This window comes from Geotrypetes seraphini, chromosome 3 (assembly GCF_902459505.1).
Source record: "Geotrypetes seraphini chromosome 3, aGeoSer1.1, whole genome shotgun sequence".
Classification (NCBI taxonomy): domain Eukaryota; kingdom Metazoa; phylum Chordata; class Amphibia; order Gymnophiona; family Dermophiidae; genus Geotrypetes; species Geotrypetes seraphini.
Window position 1 is genome coordinate 300,540,990 of NC_047086.1, and position 23,501 is coordinate 300,564,490.

The following is a 23,501-nucleotide window of genomic DNA, read 5'->3' on the forward strand; positions in this document are numbered from 1 at the left end:
TAAATCTATCGAACAGAGCTGCCTTAATTTCTTTCCAAAATGTGCCGTAGGTCGACCTGGCTCTGTTGATGTAATTGCCTAGCCAGGTTTGCTGTTTGCTAGCTTGAAACTTAAAGGTTCTGTCCAGAAAGGACCTGTATTTGCAATCAGTGATCTTTGGATAGGCAAAAAGATTACGATTTCTGGTTGTCCTCGTGGGGGGGTGTAGCTCGAAATGTGGTAAGACATAGGTAAGGGCCATTCCCCACACCAGTTTAAAGCAAAAGCAAGAGAATTTTAATATTCGTGCCTCCATTGGCAACCAGTGTAGCAGTTTGTAGTAGAGACTAATGTGTTTGCTTTTCTTTAGTCCGAATATTAAACGGACGGCCGTGTTTTACACTATTCTTAATTTTTTCACAGTTTTAGGTATACCCAAGTAAATGATGTTGCTGTAGTCCATGGTGGATAGAATCAATGACTGTACCAGTAGTCTGAAAGATAGAGGGTCAAAATATTTTTTGATGGTTTTTAATTTCCATAGTGCAAAGAAGCACTTTTTTTTGCCACCAAGTTCGTGTGTTCGATCATGGTCAAGTGGGTGTCTAAAATGACTCCTAATATTTTTATAGTTTTTGATATTGGGTGTTCGTGACCGTTTAGGTGTATTGATGTTTAAGTGATTTTGTCCTTTGGGCTTGCCCAGAAAATTTTTGTCTTTTCTGTGTTTAATTTCAATTTAAAATTGATAGTCCATTGTTCAATTTCAGTCATGATATGCGACGGCCTTTTCCAATGTGGAATCTTAATCTGATTTTCTGGGTGTTTGCAAATCCTCCCTATGAGCCTCTGGACTAAGTTTCCTTGATGGACCTTACCATCAAGACTGTGTTTTTGGTGGTGATCACCTTCCCCCAGAGAGTGTTGGAACTTCAGGCTTTGTCCTGCAGAGATCCTTTTCTTAGGATCTTGTGCACAGTTCCATCTTTCTTGCCGAAAGTGATTGCCAGCTTCAGCACGAGTGTCTGAGCTACAGGCCTTATCCTGCAGAGAACCTTTTCTCAGAGTTTTGGAGACAGGGGTTTCACTTAGGACAGTCCCCTTTTTCTTGCCAAAAGTAGTCTCCAGCTTTCACGTCAACAAGTATGATTGCTGGCCTTCAAGTCCTTGGGGTCTAAGAAGAGACAAGGTTCTGAAATTGCTGAACGTTTGCATTGTGTTCCTTCGTTATTTAGAATTGATGAATGAGTTTCGACTGTTGGATCATCTCTTTGTGTTTAGTGGGTAATAGCTGCCAGGCTTCAAAAGCGACCATTTCTAGAGGGATTCATTTGGCCATTTCTTCAGCTTATATCAGCAATGGAAAGTGACCTTCAGTGCACATAAAGGCCCATTCCATTAGGAGCATAGCTTCTTCCTGGGTGGAGTCCAGTGCAGTTTCCCTTGAGGAAATGTAGAGCAGCCACACATCTTCCCTCCATAACTTCACAAAGTTTTATAGGGTGGATTTAGTGGCCAAATTGGATAGTTTGAATCTTCAGTACTTTCAGCAGGCTCACCCTAGGTTCTGGGGGACTGCTTTGATATGTCCCAAAGGTTCCAGAATGATGGTGCTTATTTGCACTAGAAGGGAAGATTAGGTACTTACCTCGATAATCTTCTTTCTAGTAAATAGACACACCATTCTGGAAGCCCACCCTGTTTGCTGTCTGACATGTCTATTACTGGATGCCTTCTTTATTTCCCCCATCCAGTACTGTCAAGGATAGGGGAAACCACTCCTATTTTGAAGAGACTAGGGAGTATCTTTCAGAAACTCCAAGACTGTTAGTGCAGGTAACATACAGGTGGCCTATCTGTTCCACCTTGTGTATGTGTATGGTTAAATGTTTCATGATTTTTTTGTGTTAAATGTGATTTTAGCAGAACAGATTTGTTTCTTGGGGAGTTTCCATGTACCCCTCCCTGTTATGTTTCTTCTCTAGGGCTACCATCTGCTTTGAGTCAAACTGAAGTTTTACAGGACAGCCCAGTGTGCGAGGGAATGCAGAGCAGAAAAATGTAAATAAGGTTCTCTACACCAGATCTCATGATCAAAGGATGACTCCACCGACTGAGTAGGCTTCAGTCTTTAACATGGTCAGATCAAAGCCAGTGGTTGGTCATGTTGGATGTTCAATCATTGTACACAGTTATACCCCAGCATGGAGTATTGACTGTTTTGAAGAAGTACCTTGATCAAAGAGAGCAACCTTCACGTATTCCAACGGAGTTTTTGATCCAATTGGCTGTGCTGGCGATGGGTGAAAACTTTTTCCTGTTTGATGGCAACTTTTATAAACCTCCAGGGTGGTAATGGGGGCAACAATGGTACTGTCAATGGCCAACCTATTTATGTCTGCCTTTGAAGGGAAATGGATATTGACTTCCCCATTCAGACAGCAGATTCACTGTTGGATGCAGTTTATTGATGACATTTTCTTGTCTGAACGGCAATAAGCTACAGTTGGATGAGTTCGCAGTATGGCTTAATGATCGACACCCTAGGTTAAAATTTGCCTTGCAACATAGTCGAAATATCCTTTATGGATGTCGGAGTTACAGTAAATAACAGTACTTTACAAAACACAGTGTTTAGAAAAACTACAGACCGCAACATGTTCCTGCATTTTGAGCGTTTTCACCCATCTCACCGTAAACATAATCTTACAATATTTCAATTTTTGAGGTATTGGCGAATATGTTCCACCAAGGTAGAATATAAATATCAAATTGCAATTTTCCTATTTGTTTACTGTGTTATGGTGTTTTGTTTTAGAGGGAACCAGAGGCTCATTTTACAACAATGTGAACAATTTTGGATTTTCACACTAAATACAGTACAACTGTGTGGGTTAAAGAATGCTATTGATTGGTTATATCTACTAATATCTAACAGCTGATATCCCTGTGCCACCCCCTAAAAACTTGAGACTAGTGTTAATATGTAAAACACATTAGACAATTGACAACTGAATACAATGATTAAAAAAAACAAAAAACCAAACCCCTGCAGTAGCTGCTTTTGGATTTCAATGAACTACTGTTAAATGGCATCATTTGTGGCTTGTCAGCTATCTGCAATGTCCCTTCTTCATGTGCCCAGCTGTTGAAGCATCTTACTGCAACAGATTCATCCATCATTTCTGACATCAAAGATCATTTCTAACATTTAATAGACATTTATTTTCCTGTTCATCCACTACACAGTTTAGGTTGTCTTCTACACCTGTCTCTGAAAGACAGTCCAATTACCTTCCCCGATGCTGTAAAAACATGGGCAACTGAATCTTTGGGAAGGTTGTACCAAAACCAGATAGAAATGGAAGGCTCTATTTGTGATTTATAAACAGTTGTACAGACTATTGTCCCATTTTATACTTCTAATTAAAAGATTTAAATATAAAATCTTAAATGTTTGAGGCTTGTGCAAATGAGAACAAGAGTCCATGGCGATGGAGCCTGTAGCGATGGGGACTGTGGGGGCAAGGATGGTCATAAACTTTGTCCCTGTGTCATTCTGTAGTTGTGAGTTAAATTCCCATTGCAGCTTCTTGTGACACTGAAAAAGTCACTTAACACTTCATTGCCCCATGTAAACTGCTTTAATTATGTAAACCATACAGAAAAATTATATCAAGTCCCATCCCCTTTACCTTAATCTCTCAAGGAATAGCTCTGCATTTCCTCCCCCTTTTCTGCAGCTCCCATCTTGGTAATAAGCTCCTCTTGTGAAAAATTAGATCAGATAGGCTTTGAAGACAAGAAGCATTGGACTAACACAGGGGTAGGCAATTCTGGTCCTCGAGAGCCGGAGCCAGGTCAGGTTTTCAGGATATCCACAATAAATATGCATGAGATAGATTTGCATCTCGAGGCAGTGCATGCAAATCCATCTCATAAATATTCATTGTGGATATCCTGAAAACAATGACCTGGCTCCGGCTCTCGAGGACCGGAATTGCCTACCCCTGGTCTAACACTTTGCTTTCTTCAGGACTGGAGGGTTGGATAGAAAACCACTCCTCCATATCAACACAATTGATAATTTTAGTCTTCTGCCCCATTACCAGGCATTACCCTGTTAAAACCCAGACTAAAATACAGGGGGAAACCTCTAAGATCAAACTGGAAGTCTACACCGTTAGTACCTATTATAGAATTAAGATAATTATTGCCACAAAATCCTGAGCACTAGATGGTCTAAGACTAAGCTACTGTATATCTCTGCTAAAGGGACCTTACATCATCATGAATTCTTAGTTGTTGTGCATTATAAGCCAGGTGTGCACAATTCAGTTAGCAGTTAACTATGCTCATCTTAGGAACATTGTTCCATGATAGATTCTAAGCCAAAAAAAGATAACAGAATTCAAACCAGATTTGAAAAATACATTACATGGGTTAATCTATAAATGCATCCTTTACATTCACACATTTTCAGTGGCCTTAACTAGTGTGACACAATGTTTTGTTTGGGTATAGGAAAGGGAGAAATTATGTTTGTGAAACTCAGGCAAATGCTCTCCCTTCAGTCTCTCTTCCACCTGCAAATATTTTTTTAATTATTGTGCATTATCCCTATTGCCACCTCTTGGTAGAAGACTAGTAGTGGCAGTAACAGGAAACTTGTAGAAGCAGCTACACGCCTGCCTTCTTTGCTGTGAACTGCAAAATGAAGAGGACTGTACTAATTTCAGGTTTATGTTTTCAAATGTTAGCTTCATTTCATAACATCTTGCTTTAGGGCTTCCCTGGGGTTTTCTATTTGTAATATAGGTCCTTGTCTCACTGATAGGACTTGAAATGCAGGCTGTACATCCAGGGCTAGCCCAGCCCTGTACAGGTGCTCTGGCTAGGGGCCCCATGCAAAAACAGACTTCTTTTTTATCGCAGGGTGAAGATGTGATGATAGCAGCATTAGTTCTAAAACAAGGTGCAAATGGAAATCTAAGTTTCAGCGCTGTATGCTTGATTCCTAGTGGCAACTGGGAAGGAATATTTCATATTGAGAGGGAGAGACAAAAACACTGCTGCTATGGGTTAGGCAAGAAAAGGTTGTAAAGGCGGGGAGGTGGGGGGTGGAGAAGAGATGATGGTACTTAGGGCAGGTGGATAGAAAGGAAGAGAAAATGCCAATGCCAGATGCTGGAAGGAGAGGAAAAGGAGATGGGAAGGAAGGCAAAGTGATTCCAGAAGGTGTAGAGAGGGAAAATGATGGTGTACCATGATGTAAAAAAAAAAGTTGGGAATCAATGTCCTAGTTCAGGGGTATCAAAGTCCCTCCTCCAGGGCTGCAATCCAGTCAGGTTTTCAGGATTTCCCCAATGAATATGCATGAGATCTATTTACATGCACTGCTTTCATTGTATGCTAATAGATCTCATGCATATTCATTGGGGGCATCCTGAAAACCCAACTGGATTGTGGCCCTCGACGGGGGACTTTGAAACCCCTGCCCTAGTTGACAGAAGCGGTTCACGGAAGTTTCGCCCCCCACATTTCGCCCCCAGCAATTCGCCCCTCACATTTCGCCCCCGCACATTTCGCCCCCCGGATGTTTCGCCCCCACACATTTCGCCCCCACACATTTCACCCCCCGGATGTTTCGCCCCCACACATTTCGCCCCCACACATTTCGCCCCCACACATTTCGCCCCCACACATTTCGCCCCCGTCTCGGAGCGCAAATCCTTACCTCGGAGCGCAAATCAGTCCAGCTACTGTTGTGAGCGCGAGAGAAGCCAAGGGGGATCGAGGCTTCTGGAGAGATGCAATCAACTGCAGCATTAGACAGCTGTATTAGAGAAGGGTGGGATGTGTGTGCTGAACACGGCTACTTTCCCCTCCCCCCATACACGCCAGTGATTATCCAAGCAGGAGCACCTGGCCAAAGCGAGACAGCGTCCCGCGAGAGCTGTGCGCGAGCGAAGCCTAGGGGGGGTAGGTCAGTCCAGCTACTGTTGTGAGCGCGAGAGAAGCCAAGGGGGGGGTAGGGAGTCGAAGTCTGGGGATGAAGGGGGATCGGGGCTTGGGCCGAAAGGGAACATGAGCTGTGCGCGAGCGAAGCCAAGGGGGGGTAGGTCAGTCCAGCTACTGTTGTGAGCGCGAGAGAAGCCAAGGGGGGGTAGGGAGTCGAAGTTTGGGGATGAAGGGGGATCGGGGCTTGGGCCAGAGCTCCGTGCTATGTGTGTCATGCACACATGGAACGTTAAACATTGTGTGGCAAGCATGGCATGAGGGATTGTAGCAAGGCAGGAAACTAACTGCAACAACTCCAAATCTAGCCTCAAAACCTTTCTCGCCCCGATCCCCCTTCATCCCCAGGCTTCGACTCCCTACCCCCCCTTGGCTTCGCTCACGCACAGCTCATGTTCCCTTTCGGCCCAAGCCCCGATCCCCCTTCATCCCTTTCCGCTGTCTCGCTCTGGCCTTGGGCCCGATCCCCCTTCATCCCCAGGCTTCGACTCCCTACCCCCCCTTGGCTTCGCTCGCGCACAGCTCATGTTCCCTTTCGGCCCAAGCCCCGATCCCCCTTCATCCCTTTCCGCTGTCTCGCTCTGGCCTTGGGCCCGATCCCCCTTCATCCCCAGGCTTCGACTCCCTACCCCCCTTGGCTTCGCTCGCGCACAGCTCATGTTCCCTTTCGGCCCAAGCCCCGATCCCCCTTCATCCCTTTCCGCCGTCTCGCTCTGGCCTTGGGCCCGATCCCCCTTCATCCCCAGGCTTCGACTCCCTACCCCCCCTTGGCTTCGCTCGCGCACAGCTCATGTTCCCTTTCGGCCCAAGCCCCGATCCCCCTTCATCCCCAGGCTTCGACTCCCTACCCCCCCTTGGCTTCGCTCGCGCACAGCTCATGTTCCCTTTCGGCCCAAGCCCCGATCCCCCTTCATCCCTTTCCGCTGTCTCGCTCTGGCCTTGGGCCCGATCCCCCTTCATCCCCAGGCTTCGACTCCCTACCCCCCCTTGGCTTCGCTCGCGCACAGCTCATGTTCCCTTTCGGCCCAAGCCCCGATCCCCCTTCATCCCCAGGCTTCGACTCCCTACCCCCCCTTGGCTTCGCTCGCGCACAGCTCATGTTCCCTTTCGGCCCAAGCCCCGATCCCCCTTCATCCCTTTCCGCTGTCTCGCTCTGGCCTTGGGCCCGATCCCCCTTCATCCCCAGGCTTCGATCCCCCTTGGCTTCTCTCGCGCTCACAACTCCCTCCCCCCCTTGGCTTCGCTCGCGCACATCTCTCGCGGGACAGCCTTGGGCCCGATTCCCCTTCATCCCCAGGCTTCGATCCCCCTTGGCTTCTCTCACGCTCACAACTCCCTCCCCCCCTTGGCTTCGCTCGCGCACATCTCTCGCGGGACAGCCTTGGGCCCGATTCCCCTTCATCCCCAGGCTTCGATCCCCCTTGGCTTCTCTCGCGCTCACAACTCCCTCCCCCCCTTGGCTTCGCTCGCGCACAGCTCTCGCGGGACGCGGGACGCTGTCTCGCTTTGGCCAAGCCTCGATCCCCCTTGGCTTCTCTCGCGCTCACAACAGTAGCTGGACTGATTTGCGCTCCGAGGTAAGGATTTGCGCTCCGAGACGGGGGCGAAATGTGTGGGGGCGAAATGTGGGGGCGAAATGTGTGGGGGCGAAATGTGTGGGGGCGAAACATCCGGGGGGCGAAATGTGTGGGGGCGAAATGTGTGGGGGCGAAATGTGTCTGGGGGCGAAATGTGGGGGGCGAAATGTGGGGGGCGAATTGCTGGGGGCGAAATGTGGGGGGCGAACCTTCCGGATCCCGACAGAAGCTACCAGGTACTATCCTCCATTCTAGATCTCTAACCACTGCTAGCAGGAAGAGTGATATTTAACACCGTGTTGGCTTCCTTTGCCATGCTGGACAATTAAGGTCCTGTATATATGTGAAGCGTTTTGCAAATAAGTCCATGTGGTGATGCAAATATTTTTCAAATGAGGCTCTGCCCATGGTACTGTATTTCCTTCTGCATTTTATAGCTCTCACTGGAATTGTGCTATGTTGGGGGATTTTGCTTCTAGCACGGTGCACAGTACACCGTATGAAGTTTAGGTGATTGTGAGACATGGTGCTATACCCTGGTATGTAATTCTAATTGATTTCTACATACTTAAATCTTTCTTCTTAAAATCAAGACACAAAACTGATTGAAAGCAAACTAAACATTGAAAGTACATTCCTGTATCCTGCCTATACTTGCAAGCACTGGAGACATGAAAGAAGAACATATTCCCTGCCAAGAATAGTGGCAGTGTGCCAGTACCTCTTGGCATCACTGTGAGAGTCCTAACAAGGTGTTTGCTCACAAATGAAACCAAAACTAGGAATTATTTCTCTGAGAGAGAGAGAGAGAGAGAGAGAAAAAAAAAGAATGCTGCAGGGATTTATGGTCGTCCCCCCCTCCTTAAACTTAAAATAATTTAAAAATCCTAGACCTGGTGAGAAGTGTGTGCTAGGCTGAGCAGTCAGGCAAAGCTTCTGTTTGCTATCATGTACAAGTAATACCCCATCCCTTTCTTTTTGTAAATATGTATGTAAACGTGATTTAGTACAAAGGGGGGGGGGGGATGAAAAGCTCAGCCCAACCATGAAGAGAATGACATGTGTATAGTTTAATCGATCTAAAACAATGTCAAACCATGTAATTTTGTTTCTGCATATTGGCACTTAACAAAATAAGATAACACGCTTCAGTTATAGTTGCAAAATAATGTTCAGAATTTATGAAGTTGGTTGAGCTGAGCACTTTTCAGTACCCCTTGTAAGTCTATACCACAAGAAATAGGGCAGGATGAAATACAATAACAAAAAGGAAAAACATCCAAGTATCTTCCTCATTCAAGGTCCCCTAACAAAAGAAATAGAAAGAGAGATCACAAAATTTGCAGACAACACCAAACTATTTAGTGGTGCTCGGACTAAAGAGGACTGCGAGAAACTACAAAGGGACCTGAATAAACTAGAGGAGTAGGCGGCGAGATGGCAGATGAAGTTCAATGTAGAGAAATGTAAAGTATTGCATGTAAGAAGCAGAAACCCGAGGTACAGCTATACGATGGGAGGGATGTTATTGAGCGAGAGTAACCAGGAAAGGTACTTGTGGGTAATGGTGGACAAGACAATGAAGCCGTCGGCACAGTGCATGGCGGCTGCTAAAAAAGCGAATAGAATGCTAGGTATAATCAAGAAGGGTATTACAACAAGAACGAAAGAAGTTATCCTACCGTTGTATTGGGCGATGGTGCGTCCGCATCTGGAGTACTGCGTCCTCAAGAAGGATATGGCGATACTCGAGAGGGTTCAGAGGAGAGCGACACGTCTGATAAAGGGTATGGAAAACCTTTCATACACTGAGAGACCAGAGAAGAGAATTAGAGGGGACATGATAGAGACCTACAAGATCATGAAGGGCATAGAGAAAGTGGAGAGGGACAGATTCTTCAAACTTTCAACAAATAAAAGAACAAGAGGGCATTCGGAAAAGTTGAAAGGGGACAGATTCAAAACCAATGCTAGGAAGTTTTTCTTCACCCAACGGGTAGTGGACACCTGGAATGTGCTTCCAGAAGGCGTGATAGGTCAGAGTACAGTATTAGGGTTCAAGAAGGAATTGGACAGTTTTCTGAAGGAAAAGGGGATAGAGGGGTATAAATAGAGGACTACTATATAGGTCCTGGACCTGTGGGGCCACCGCGTGAGCGGACTGCTGGGCACGATGGACCTCTGGTCTGACTCAGCAGAGGCACTTCTTATGTTCTTAAAGATGAAGCTCTATAAGGGGAAAATTCGGATGAAAAATGTCAAATCATCCAGAAAATTAATTAAAGTCTCTGCAGCAGTTTTTTCTTCCCATATGACTCCTTGAGTTAAAATTATTGACAGCTATATCTTTCTGGAATTAGATTGGATTCGATATACTGCTTGTACATGAGTATTAAGTGGTTTACAATATTATTATATTAGAAATGAGGGTTACATTTTCAATCATTAGAAAATTTTCCCTCTCTGTCCCAGTGGACTCACAATCTAATTATCAATGCTTTTGGGGAAAAAATCTATTGCACATACTTAAACATTTTCTAGGAAAATGAAGAAAAAAAGGACATAGATAAAACACTCGGACACAATTACAAAATTTACTTTCTCATATTTTTGAAGCCTGAGTGTGCCATCAAAACACTTCTGCACAAAAGGCTTGATGCTCTCTTCCAAATTACTACTAAACATTTAATCCAAAGTTTAACCACCCCAATCTAATAAAACCTGGAACATTAAAAAAAAAAAAAAAAAAAAATCACTCCAACAACCTCCCCCCCCCCAATCCTCTACCTATCTATCATAGGAAAAAAGCCAGAATCAATTAATATCTCAACTGGAGAAATTAGAGCACAAAAATGAAAATTCAGAAGTCTCATATTATTAGCCCTCAGACTGTTTTCAGACTTTTCCAATTTACTGTAATTTCCAAAAGAATATTGCCTTTAATCAAAGTTAGCTCAGATTAATCCAACCTCTTACTAATATCCAACAGCAACTTCTTTTGACTTCTTGCATTATCTTCCAGGAAAAAAATTTTCCCCTGAAAATCTACATAATTGGGTTAAACACAGGCTGTTAGTGACTCAGCTGTTTAGGGAGACTAATGTGGGAGATATGGTAGGACTTGGGTGGAGCCAGCATCCTTAATTGCCTGACAACATGAAGAAAAAAAGGCCAGCAAAATCATTGCAGATAATACTAGGGTTACCATATTTGTAACACAAATACTAGGGTTACCATATTTGTAACACAAATCTTGTCTCCTTCCCTGAGCTCGGGACCACATCTGGAGGGCCTCTAAGCATGCATGGATGCAGCGTGATGGCATCATCGTGTCACATCTGTGCATGCTCAGAGGCCCTCCAGAACCGGGTCTTCCAAAACCCAAATTGCCAGGTTTTCAAAGTCCGTCCGGACATTCAGACAGTCTTCTAAAAATAGGACATGTCCAGGTAAATCTAAATTTAGTAAAAGGAATCAAATGCCAAAGAATAAAGTGACAAAAAAAATTAAACAGTGCAAAATTCAGTAAATATATATACAGTAAATAGGTCCAGGATTTAAGGACAAGTTGGATGCATATCTTCTTGAAAGACACATTGAATAACTAAGGTATTCGCCAGGGTAGACCTGGCTGGGCCTCTGCATGTGCGGATCGCCGGACTAGATGGACCCATGGTCTGATCCAGTGCAGGCATTTCTTATGTTCTTATGTCTCTTAGGGAACTGAATTAAAATGGATTAAAGATGATAATTACACCTCTGTAAGGACCTCTCGTCTTCTCTCACCTTTCCCACTTGCTTGCAGCCCATCTGCCCCTCTGTCACATGCATATATTCTCTCCTCCCCTCCCACCATCAGGGATTTTGTTAATTTTGCTGCATTATGAGATTGGGAGCTGCCAAGTTAGCAGGTTCTTTATAACCCTCAAGTAGTTCAGACTGTCTTCAGAGCACCATGGCTGTACACTCCAGTTGGAAGGCATGGGAGAGGGATGGAGGTGTAAGGAAACTGCTGGATGTGGGGATAGTGGAAGGAAGGAAGGAATATGCTGGACCAGATGCCAAAGGTGGCCTATCTAGAAGAGTAAACACCAAAAGGTCCAATATGACAGAGAACCCACGGGTATAAAACAGTACAAAAAGAAGTGGGAACAGACAATGAGCACTCCACTGAAGAACACTGATGTAAAACCAACTTGTTTATTTCATAAAAGGACACAAGCAGAAGTTGTGGACCCGACACAGCACTACGTTTCAGCGGCTGAGGAATGCCTGCATCAGGGGTCACTAAAAATGGAACCAAAACTGTGGCATATATGTTCACAGATTACAGGTCTGGGATAAAACAAAGCTTGGTCCAACTAACATGCCAGAGTAACCAAAATCACTGAAAAGCTATGGAAGAGTGCAATAATACAGCTGGCTATATAGCCAGTGAAGTATCAACAATACAACACCAAATATACTGTATATACAGCTTCAACATTTTTTTTTATCATTTATAAGGGTGTTGTCAAAAAAAGTTTTAAAATAATTTTTAAGAACCACCAGATGGTATGGTTATTCTGATCCAATCATATAGTGTTATGGATCTTATCTTCTTCTTCAGTATCGTAATGTTGAAGAAACGGAGAGAGTAGTATTTATTACACCTTTTACTACAATATCAAAGGAAGTCAGTCAAATAATAAAGAGGCATTGGCATATAGTCCAGCTTCATCAAGGCCTCAATGAATTCCCAATATTTGCTCATAAAAGATCAAAAAACCTGGGAGAGCTTCCGAATATAAAAAGAAATACTGCAGTGGGGATTGATGAGAGATCTGGTATGCATGGTAAGGGATGCCAGTTGTGTGATTTATCCATCCAGGTATGGACGGTATCTGAGTTGGATCGTGAAATATTTGCAAGAGACCACACTGACTGCAACAGTAGTCATGTGATATATATTCTGGTGTGCCCCTATGACCTGATATACGTAGGGAGATGTAGCAAACCCATTAAGCTTAGGCTTAATGAGCACAGATCACGTATTGTAACCAAAAATGAACAAGCTCCTATTGTAGCACATTGGCTGGAGAAACAACAATACTATCACTGAGCTAAGATAGCGGATTATAGATCAGATTAAAGTTGGGTGGGAGGGTGGTGATCTTAACAAACTTTTAAACTACAGAGAACAAAAGTGGATCTATGAACTTAACTCCGTGAGCCCGTGTGGATTGAATGCCGAACTTGAATGGATGACGCTGGTTTGAATGGGGGAGTGGCCTAAGCAGTATGTTTGGTGATTGGCTGAATGTTTTATGAATGCATTTAAAGTGACTAACAAAGACGATGACGCCATTTTTAGATCTACACAGAGATAGTGGTGTGATGCTCTAAATGGTGAGAAGCTTGCTGAATTGTTTTTTTCCTAACTTTATTATAGATAAAATGGTTAGCTTTTAATATATTATTGAAGGCTTTAGTATTCACTATGGGGCTCATAATTGAAAGAGAAAAATGTCCAAAAACCAGCCTAAGCCAGCACTTGGACAAACATTTCCCAAATACGTCCAAGTGCCAATAATAAAAACAGGTTTTGGATGCATTTCTAAATGACCTAGGCCTACATAGTGCCGTTGAACGACCAAAGCTAAACGGGGCATTTCAGGAGGAGTGTCAAGAGCGGGAAGTGGGCCGGCATAGACTTAGTCGTACTGAAAGTTATACAGCCCACGATCGATGGAACTTGGATGTTGTGACTTAGACCATGTAAAACATGGTCTAAGTCACAGAACCACACCTAAAGTCACCAGATAAGCACTGCAAACACATAAAACAGACCCCCACACACTACCCCAGTGATCACCGACACCCCCATAAAAATATTAAATCACACCTTTAAAATTCAGCCTCCAGATCATCATCACCTGGCTGCCTGGCATAGGAAGCCTAATCGTCCAACACAGAGGCAGCTTAAGTCGTCTTGGGGGTGGGTTAGGGACCCATAGAGAGGAGGACCCATGCCCATAAGCCCCTGTAATCACTGCATTGATACTTAAAAATGTGCACGCCCCTATACACCCCCAAAACCTTTTTACTGGCATATAAGTGGCTCTGGCAGTCATAAGGGCTATTGGGATGGTAGATAAGTGGGTCTAGTGTATTCTGGAGGTGGTTTGGGGGGCTCACCATAACCTATAAGGGAGCCTATATAGAGAGGAAAAGACATAGCACCCTTTTTGTGAAGTTCACAGCAGTGCCCTGTAAGGAACCCCACTATTTAGGTGCCATGTCTGGGTTTGCAGTCTATCACTTTGCAGACCCCTCCCACATCCAACAGGGCTTGTTCTAGGCGTTTTTGACTTGGACAAAAAGTTGGACGAAAATGTGGTATAAAGATTGACGATCAGATCAGCAGGATGTATAATTAGACAATTTTCGAAACAAAAAAAAAGTTGGACGTATTTTTTGAAAATGTGTCTTAAGCTGTTTTTTTACTTTGGACGACTTGCGAGATGGACGTAAACGGACTTAGACATCCCTTTCAATTATGCCCTTCCACGTGTTTTATCACTGTAGGGGATGCTCCTTGAAACAGCTCTCTGGCGAAACGCTGAATTCACGTCGGAGCCCCAAGTTTAGATAAGATGTTATCTTGGGTTTAAAAATTCACTAAAATTATAATAAGTATAAGAAATATATGGTGTCTGATGAGGAGGCTGGCTACGGTATTACTCTAGCTTTAAATGAAATATGATGCTAGAGTATAGCCGCTGAGGTCACCATTATGATTAATCTGTAAATCTAAAGATTAATCTATAAGCTTTATGAACTATAGCACTCTCTGAAGTGTGGATAAGTGAATATCTGCTGAATAATTGAATAAGTTTGAATTGAAAAACATTTCTCTGATATGAATAGTAAGTGTGGCAATTACCTACTACACTAATATTACAGCTTCACTCAGAAAACATTTTCTCTGAGTATATAGGCCAATATAGACTCTGATGTAGAGAATGACACAATGGCTGTTACCCGCCAAAACAGGGAGAAAAAAAAAATGATCACTGCGCGTATGGGGACAAGGCCATTCACCACCCCGTAGAGCAGTGAATGGCCTTGTCTCCGCATTTAAGTGAGGGAACACGTCCGTTCCAGCACCCCCCTCCCTCCCGATCACAGCCATCCGAGCATCTCCTTCCCTTCCCCGGTGATTCTCAGAGCGGCATGAGCCTTTAATCAAGTCACATGGTGGCTGCTTAAAACTTCTCTGACTTAACCGGAAACAGGAAGTTGCATCAGACAAGTTTTGGGTAGTTGCACACGATTTAATGAAAGGATCGGGCAGCTTGGAGAATTGCCAGCGAATGTGGGGGTGGGGGAGGGGGTAGGGAGATAGATGCATTTTATTTCACAATCTGCTAGTATCCTAAGTATCTGCTAGTATCCTAACTGAGCTTCTCAGAGATGTTCAACAGCCTTGGCTCCATCTTTGGAAAACCCCGGATAAGAATAATCTGCTTGAGGCCTAGGTTTTGAGGACAATTAAAGCAGCAGAAATGGTGACATACTGAAATATGGTCTTCAGTATATGGTACCTGCTCTGGGTCAGCCTACCCTGAATGCCGATGCTGTGCAGAATAAAAACAAAAGGGGTAAATATTAAGGGCCTGTTTTACAAAGCTGCACGAGTAGCTGTAGCATGGTAAAGGCCCCAAAGCCCATACAGATTTAAAGGGCTTTGTGGCTGTTGCTGTGCGGCTTTGTAAAACAGGCCCTAAATGAAATAATAGACTAATCTCAAATGAGGATCTGGCTGAATATGGTTGTAACTACAATCCTGCTGCTAGGAAGCCTGAAGAATTATCCTAACTACAGTTGTATGGCTTAGTCCTGCTTCTCTTGCTATTTGGCGAGCTGCACGGTGTGTTTGCAGTATGTTCTCCTGGCTCAGTACAAGATCAAGTACAACATTAATGTTCTTGTGGACGAAGCTAGCACAGAAATCCGCTGCCTGGCTTTTGATCCACAGTGCCTGTTGCTCAGATCCTGTATAGCAGCACTCTTTTCAACAATTGTCAACTGCTGTAACCTTTTAGCAGTACTAAGTACTTTATCAGAATTTGTTCTTCTGCAGTGAAAACCATTTTGATACAGAGACTGTTTACAAACTATTGTCTGCATCAGCATGTATCCCATAGCAGCAATGCATTTTCATAAGGTAGTGTTGTGGTGCGGTAGGAAATATTTACAGCATTAAAATTTACATCAACTTCAGGACACGATACACTAAATTTCATAAGAATTAGCCAAGTTCTGTGGAAGATACAACAAAAATTCAACTTGTCTGTTATATGTAATTTTATATTTTTGTGAGTGTGTAACTTGCCCTGGATAAGGGCAGGATATAAATAAAACAAAACCAAAAAACATCTTGGTGAGTTTTCAGGGTGTATATATATATATATATATATATATATATATATATATATATATATATATAGTGACAGGGAAGCTCCTGTCACCAGTTTAAACCCGGTTTTAAACCCTGCCATGCAAAGGGCTGTCCCTATTCCTAAGCCCAGGAAGCTGCCCATTAACCCTGTTCCTATTACAAAAAGCCAACAGGCAGGACAAGGCAGAGAGAAAAGGGCAGAAACCACAATATCTGATTTAGGGCACTATAATCCCTTTTATAATTCCTTGGGCAGTTCTCCAGTAAAGCCTCTGAAGAAAACTAGCCCAGGAAGGGTTAAGGAAAGGGGCGGAGCTGACAGGCAAGACAACCCAGAGGGAGAGTGGGAACGAGCCTGCAGCATAAAACCCACACACCTGGGAACACTCAGGGGAACTCAGGAACTGCAAGAGAGAGACTGCCGTGCAGAGCAGGAAGGAAACAGCTGGGAGTTTTCTTTCACAGTCCCGGGCTAAAGAACAGGCTGTCCTACAGCCCTCACGAATTAACAAACTTCTGGCTCCCAGGAAGAAGCTCAAGGGAGGAGAAAGGCTTCCAGAGCAGGGCTGGCCGGTAGCTGCCCCTGAAGGGAATTCCTATCCAGCCTCAGAGAGTGGGGAGTCCCTAATGGAGATAGATATAGAGGTCTCTGAAGGAAGTGAAATGGAGTGCAGTCTGGCAGCCTGGGATCTCCTATCTAGTTACAGTCAATGAAGTAATGAACGGGGGAGGGGAATGAAAGTTAACATCTTTCTGTGCAGTGTTCTTTCTCCCTTAGGCAGGACTGTAAGGAAGTGTGAATGGGTCAATTAGAGCCCGAGAGATAGGCCTTGCAGAGAGAGTGAAGGAGGTGGGAACCCTAATTAACCTCCGAGAAAAGCCTGAACGGGAATTCAGTGACCTGACTTACATAGCCCTGAATAGGGGAACTTTTGGGTGGGGACTTACACCAGTCAGAAAAGGGTGGATGGTTCCCCAGCCCCTATCCCAGGAGCATACGGGTAGTGGGGGCATGGTACTTCAGGTGGGTCAGGTGGGAAAAGCTTCCTGAAGTATCCACAGGCACAATTGTTGAAACTAAAGAAGAAAAAAACGTTTTTGTTTATTTGTGATTTATGTGCCTGAACAGCAGTCTGGACTCTCTTATAAAGTAGAAGCATTGCTGATGTATCATTTGTTTCAAGTCCACTCAGCCAAGAGGGACTATTTGAGACCCAGTGCCTTGAACGGGGGATAATAAAAAATAAAAACCTGAACTTTACCAAGGGAGCAGTGTATGCTATTTTTCTACTGGAATTATCCAGGGAGCCCTCCGTCCTGTGCCTGGGGCGGGAGCCGGGTTGCCAGCGCTAGGCTTATCCCTGGCCCCGCCACAATATATATACTAGTCTTTAAGCCCGTTACATTAACGGGTGCTAGAATATATGTATGTGTGTCTTTCATTCTCTCTCTCTCTCTCCCCTTGGCCGCTTTCTGTCTCTCTCTTTCCTCGGCTGTCAACCATCACCCCTTGCCTGTTCCACCTGTCCAGCAGTAGGCCTTCTCCCTTCCTTTTACCTCCCCCTGTCCAGTACTCCTTACCTGCTCCCCCTGTCCAGCAGCACTTCTTCCCTGCTCCCCAGTCACTCTTCCCTGCTCCCCCTGTCCAGCAGCACTTACCTGCTCCTGTTCCTCTTCCCTGCTCTCCCTGTCCAGTAGCACTCCTTCTTTTCTCCCCTGACCCTCTTCCCTGTTCCCCCTGTCCAGCAGCACTCCTTACCTTCTCCCCCTGTCCAGCATGCGGCTCCTATCAGCATTCCCTCCACCTCCATTTCCTTGTATATCAGCATTTCCCCCCTCCCTAATTCCCTGTGCAGTATTTTCCTCCCTCCCCACTTCCCTGTACAGCAGCTGCAGCAGCATTTCTTCCACTGTCCATTTTCCTGTGAGAGCTGCTATCTTCAGTTGTTTTTTTTTTTTTGTAGTTGAAAGCCGCCGCTGCAATTAGGGTTCGCCGGCTGCCAGCGCTCAGCCGCACCCTGAGAGCCGGGTGAGAGCGGCGACCTGCAGTTGTCTTTTTTTTTTTTAGTTGAAAGCCGCCGCCACAGCTCCTCTCTCGATCGTGGTGCAGAGCGGGAGGCGGGGCCTCAGCACCGGCCGGGCGGCTCGCGGCGCCGGCCCTCATGAGCTCGAGGTCAGCGGCGGACATGCGTGGCAAAGAGGAACAGAGATCGTTGGCGGCGCGAGATGGAGAGCAGGTGACGTAAAACCCACGCATGCGCACTCGTGTTTCCGCGACGGGATCAGGGAACACGATTTTTTTAGTGCGCATGCACGGCCTATCATTTTATTATATTAGATATACACACACACACACAAACTACAGACTTTACCCTACATTATATACTGTATACCTATAGTCACATTCACAAAGTTAAGTCAGGATTTATAACTAAAAAAACTGAGGAATTGTGGGTTTATCTGAAGGATTTCTGGCCTTACTGCCAAATTAGATATATCCACCACCATCGATTTTCAACAAATAGTACAGGAATATAGAAATGCTCATATGATTTGAGAGACCATAATGGATCTAATGACCTTGTGTGTCACCATCTCAGCTTTTTATAATCACTCATTGAATTACTGAAATTACAGTACAATCAAATCTTTAATTCATATTTCTTGTGAAGAATGGACCTATCTTACAGTAATGTGTGCAAAGTCCAACTTTTTCAACATTCCAGTAGACTCCACCTTCAGGGTCTCAACATAGACCATATTTTGTCTGACAGAACCCACAAAAATGCAACTATCAAATGTATTGTTAATTATTAACATGCCAGTCTCTCATCCATGAAAACTTTTGTTTTTGGTGAATGTGAATTTGCAGCACATTACTATAAGGTAAATGCATTCTTCACCTGCAATATGGATTAAAAATCTGTTCTGCAATTTCAACATTGCAATGATTATAAAAAGCTGAAATGGTGACTCCCAAGATCATCAGATCTATGGTGGACTCTTACAAAAAAGATTGCTATTCACCTCTGTTAATCTTTTTTCTTGTAAATAGCCTCTGGAAGCTTCACCATAGGGTTAGAAACATAGAAAACATAGAAAAATGACGGCAGAAAAGGGCCAAAGCCCATCAAGTCTGCCCACTCTATTGACCCTTCTCCTTGATTTTGCTCACCACCCCCTGCCCTTACCTCATTAGAGATACCACATGAATATCCCATTTATTTTTGAAATCTGACACGCTGTTGGCCTCAATCACCTGCCGTGGGAGTTCATTCCAATGGGTTCTGCATCTATTCCAGCCTTGACTGCAGAACTTACAAATAAATCCATCCCCCTCTACTAGGTCATCTCTCTGGACACTCCCCTCTAAGCTCAGTAAGTAGCAAAGCCAGGAGGATCTAGCACAAACAGGAACCACAAGAAGAGAGGCGGGGGGGGGGGGGAATGCTGGGATTCCCCGCTACAAGTCAATTCTGTTGGGGTTTTTTTCTGCTTTTTTTTTGTCTTTAGGGCCGAGGGCAGACTACAGGAACTACCAAGAGCCAGCGACTCTGTCTCTCGTAGTTCCCAAGAAGTTCCAGCTTATTCTCCATGTGCTCAACACCAATATTGATGGAAGGAAAATCACCTTTGCTATTACCGCCATCAAGAGTGTGGGCAGACGTTACACACATGTGGTGCTCAGAAAGGCTGATATTGACCTGAGCAAACGAGCAGGAGAGCTTACAGAAGATGAGGTGGAGCGAGTTGTTACCATTATGCAAAATCCTTGTCAATATAAGATCCCAGACTGGTTCCTGAACAGACAGAAAGACATCAAGGATGGCAAATACAACCAGGTTTTAGCTAACAGTCTTGACAAGCTCCATGAAGACTTGGAATGGCTGAAGATCTGTGCTCACAAGATTCACCTACCTTCAGATAACCTTCCCCCAAATTACCCACCTTAACACCTTCCAATTAAACAAATACCATAAATAGATTGTAACCTACCCTCTCTAACTGCATACCATATGTATTTTTCATACAGTTCTTCACTGTCAGTTTAATTTCCATCCTATAAGTTCACATAGAATTTTTCTTTTTTCAACCATCTTTATTTTCTCTTCTTTATTAATTTCCAGGTACTTTAGTTAGATTGTGAGCCTTCGGGACAGTAAGGGAATTTTTTAAGTACCTTCTTACTTCTCATTTATAATCTTAATGTATATTTTCTTCAAACCGCTTAGAACCTAACGGATGTAGCGGTATATAAGAAATAAATTACATTACATTACATTTTCGTGTGCATGGCTAACACATAAATAATAATAATAATTTATTCTTGTATATCGCTAAAGCCATAATAGTTTGAAGCGGTTTACAATGAGAAGTACTGGACAATCAGAGAAAATAATACAATACAAATCATCAGAAATATATACAAGATAAAAAATTAAAACAGTGAATCATTAGGCCACAAATCGAACAACTGTGTTTTTACTAATTTTCTAAAAATAAAATAAGACCACTGGACGCCGGGGTCGCACAGTTGATGTGCCTAAGAAGTGATATGCTTAGCCTTTGCAATAAAATGCCCATCTTTAAGTTGAAAAACAGAGAAAGCAAAAAAAAAAAAAAATTCTGCTCATGATAACCAAATATAATTAACGAACGCCAAAAAGGCTACATTTAGTATAACAAGAAATATGAACATTTAGAAACTGCAAAACTGAGTAACGTTTTGCTAAAGGAGACTCAGCCTGAAGATCAGAAGGGCACCACCCCGGGACCTCTCTAACCCCGTAACCTTACATAAAAGGATACTCATAGAATTTTTAGTAAGGCTGTTCAAAGACAGAAATCTAACTTACCAGTTACTGGCAGGCGACTTGAGAATCGGACATAATAGATGGACAGGTGTGAAGCTTCCAGAGGCTATTTACATGAAAAAATCTCATCAGGTGAGACCACATGGGATTCAGCCCACGAGGAAGCCATTCCTCTGGTAGAGTAAGCCTTCACCCCAAGGGGAAGCTTCTTCCCCACTGACACATAAGCAGCAGAAATGGTAGCACAGATCCATCGAGAGATGGTAGCCTTGGAAGCAAGCTGACCCCGACGCATGGGGGCCGCCAAAACAGATGGTCTGAAAGAAAAATCATTTGTGGCCTCCAGGTATCTCAAAAGGAGATGTCGCACATCCAGAAACCGCAAAACATGATCCTTAGACTCCGTGATGTGTAGAAAAGGAACTCTGCATGACAGAGCCTGAAGCACTGACACTCTCCGGGCAGAAGTGACCACAACAAGGAAAACGGTCTTGATGGTAAGATCTTACAGAGAAATCCCATCCAGATTTGATTCCACATAGGACAAGGGAGGCCTCAGCCTCCCCACCCCCTGCAAGAAGCGAACAACATCCAGGTGAGACGCCAGAGAACCCCTGAGAGAAGAGGGTCCCAAACACGACAGGCCTGCAATCTGGACATGGAGAGAAAAAACTGCCAGACCTTTTCTGAGGCCAGCCTGCAGGAAGTCCAGAACATGCACCGGCACACCAGGCCTGAAAGCACCTCAAGGCTTTCGTGTAGGGCCTAGGCCGACACTGTTGACATCCTCTTGCTTTGAAGCATGGCGATGACTGCAGAAGAGTAGCCCCTAGCCTTCAAGGCCACGTGTTCCAGCACCAGGCTGTAAGACCAAGGGGTCCGGATTTGAAGGGCTATTGGGCCCTGTGTGAGCAACCTCTGGTGGCAAGGAAGACGCAGACCTCTCTCCGAGCTCTGTGTACCAAGGACGTCTGGGCCAGTCCGAGGCCACTAGGATCACCAGAACTAGGTGAGATGCCACCCAGCGCAGAACGCACCTTATCATAGGCCACAGGGGAAAGACATACAGAGTTCCCCTTCAGGTCATAGTTGAACCAGAGCATTGAACCCTTCACTGCCAACCTCTCGTTGGCAGCTGAAGAACCTGTCCACCTTCCCCGAGGACGCCATCAGATTGAAGGTGGGATGACCCCACTGGCGAACTATGGCTTCGAACGCTAGTCAGGACAGGGACCATAGTCCCGGGTCCCAGAATCTGACAAGAAATCCCTTAATAAAGCTTAATACCATGATAAAGCTTAACCCCCCTCTTACCATCTCCTCCCTAACCCCAGATCCTACTTTTCCCTCTCTTGGAAACCTTCTCTGATCTAACGTTGTAACCCTTCTTCCATAACTCTTTTTGTAATCAGCTTTGAACCGAAAGGTAATGGCGGAATAGAAATCTGTAATGTATGTAAATTAGAAAGTCTGCCTGCACATTGTCCTCTCCGGCCACACGAGCCGCGGACAAGGCCATCAGACGCTTTTCCGCCCAGGCAAAAAGAATCGGAGCCTCCAGGCACAGCAGGGGACTTTTCGTGCCTCCCCGTTTGTTGACATAGGCAACAGCCGTCACATTGTCCGAGAACACATGGACGGCCTTTCGGTGGAGACACACTCAAAATCTCAGCAGCATCAGACGGATTGCACGCAGCTCCAGTCGATTGATCGATCATCTGCTCTCCAGCACAGACCACTGGCCCAGAACCAGCACAGACCTGCAAACTGCTCCCCAACCGGAGACTCGCGTCTGTTGACAGGGTCACCCAGTTCAAGACTCGTAGAGGGAGGTCTCTGTTCAGAGTAACCTGGTTCAACCACAGCATACTGCTTTGCGCCGCCGCCGCCACCCAAGGCAACTTCACTCCCAGCGCATCCCGCTGAGGATTCAACCGAGTCAGAAGGGACAATTGGAGAGGACGGAGGTGAGCTCGCGCCCACAGAAACACTTCTATGGTCGCCACCATGAGACCCAAGCCATTGGGGCTGAAACCACTAACATTTCCCAAATGGTACTCTGAAGCTTGAACTTCCTGGTCCGGTTTCCCAGCAACGGAACAAATAGGCATGCTGGACTTCAGAGGCAGAGCAGACTGCTGCACAGGAGTCTGAGGGGGAGAAACAGGCTTAGCCCTTTTTCTCATAAAAGCATGATACATGAGATCCACAAATTCCGGTGGAAAAAAATCACCGGCAGAAAAGCTGCTCTGCGGGACCCAAGACTTGGAATGCTGAGATTTATGAGACTTTTCCTTGGAATTGCACTTGTGTTTCGTGGAAACACTCTCCGCTGCAACCGTGTCTCCGGTGGAATGTAGAGCCTCTCCAGAGGGGGATATTGCAGGACCCACGCATGGATCACACCACTTGCGGTGATACACGGCTGCGAATCTGTCAGCCATCCGCTGCATTTATGGCATGAATCCATGCCATCCTGTCCTGAGGCCATATGTGAAGTTTGGAGCAAAAACGAAGCTTCTAAGTCCAAAAAATACATTTTGAAAACTAAAGAAAATCCAAGATGGCCACCGCAGGTGCTGATTTTGCCTTAAAACAGCCCCGGAAAAACGCAGGGCATGCAGGGAAACCACCTAAAACCCCAATTTCAGCAACCCCAAAACTGCCAAA

General features: G+C 44.8%; 1 protein-coding gene across 1 annotated transcript; it reads left to right on the top strand.

Annotated features, from left to right (window-relative positions):
- Positions 1-8,097: 8,097 nt before the first annotated feature.
- On the top strand, positions 8,098-19,943 carry LOC117357279 (40S ribosomal protein S18-like; the record flags this gene model as incomplete). The annotated part of the gene is made up of 2 exons (XM_033937648.1): positions 8,098-8,113; positions 19,531-19,943. Coding segments are annotated over exons 1-2 (429 nt in total), but the record flags the coding sequence as incomplete, so codon positions are not given.
- Between the last annotated feature and the right edge of the window lie 3,558 nt (positions 19,944-23,501).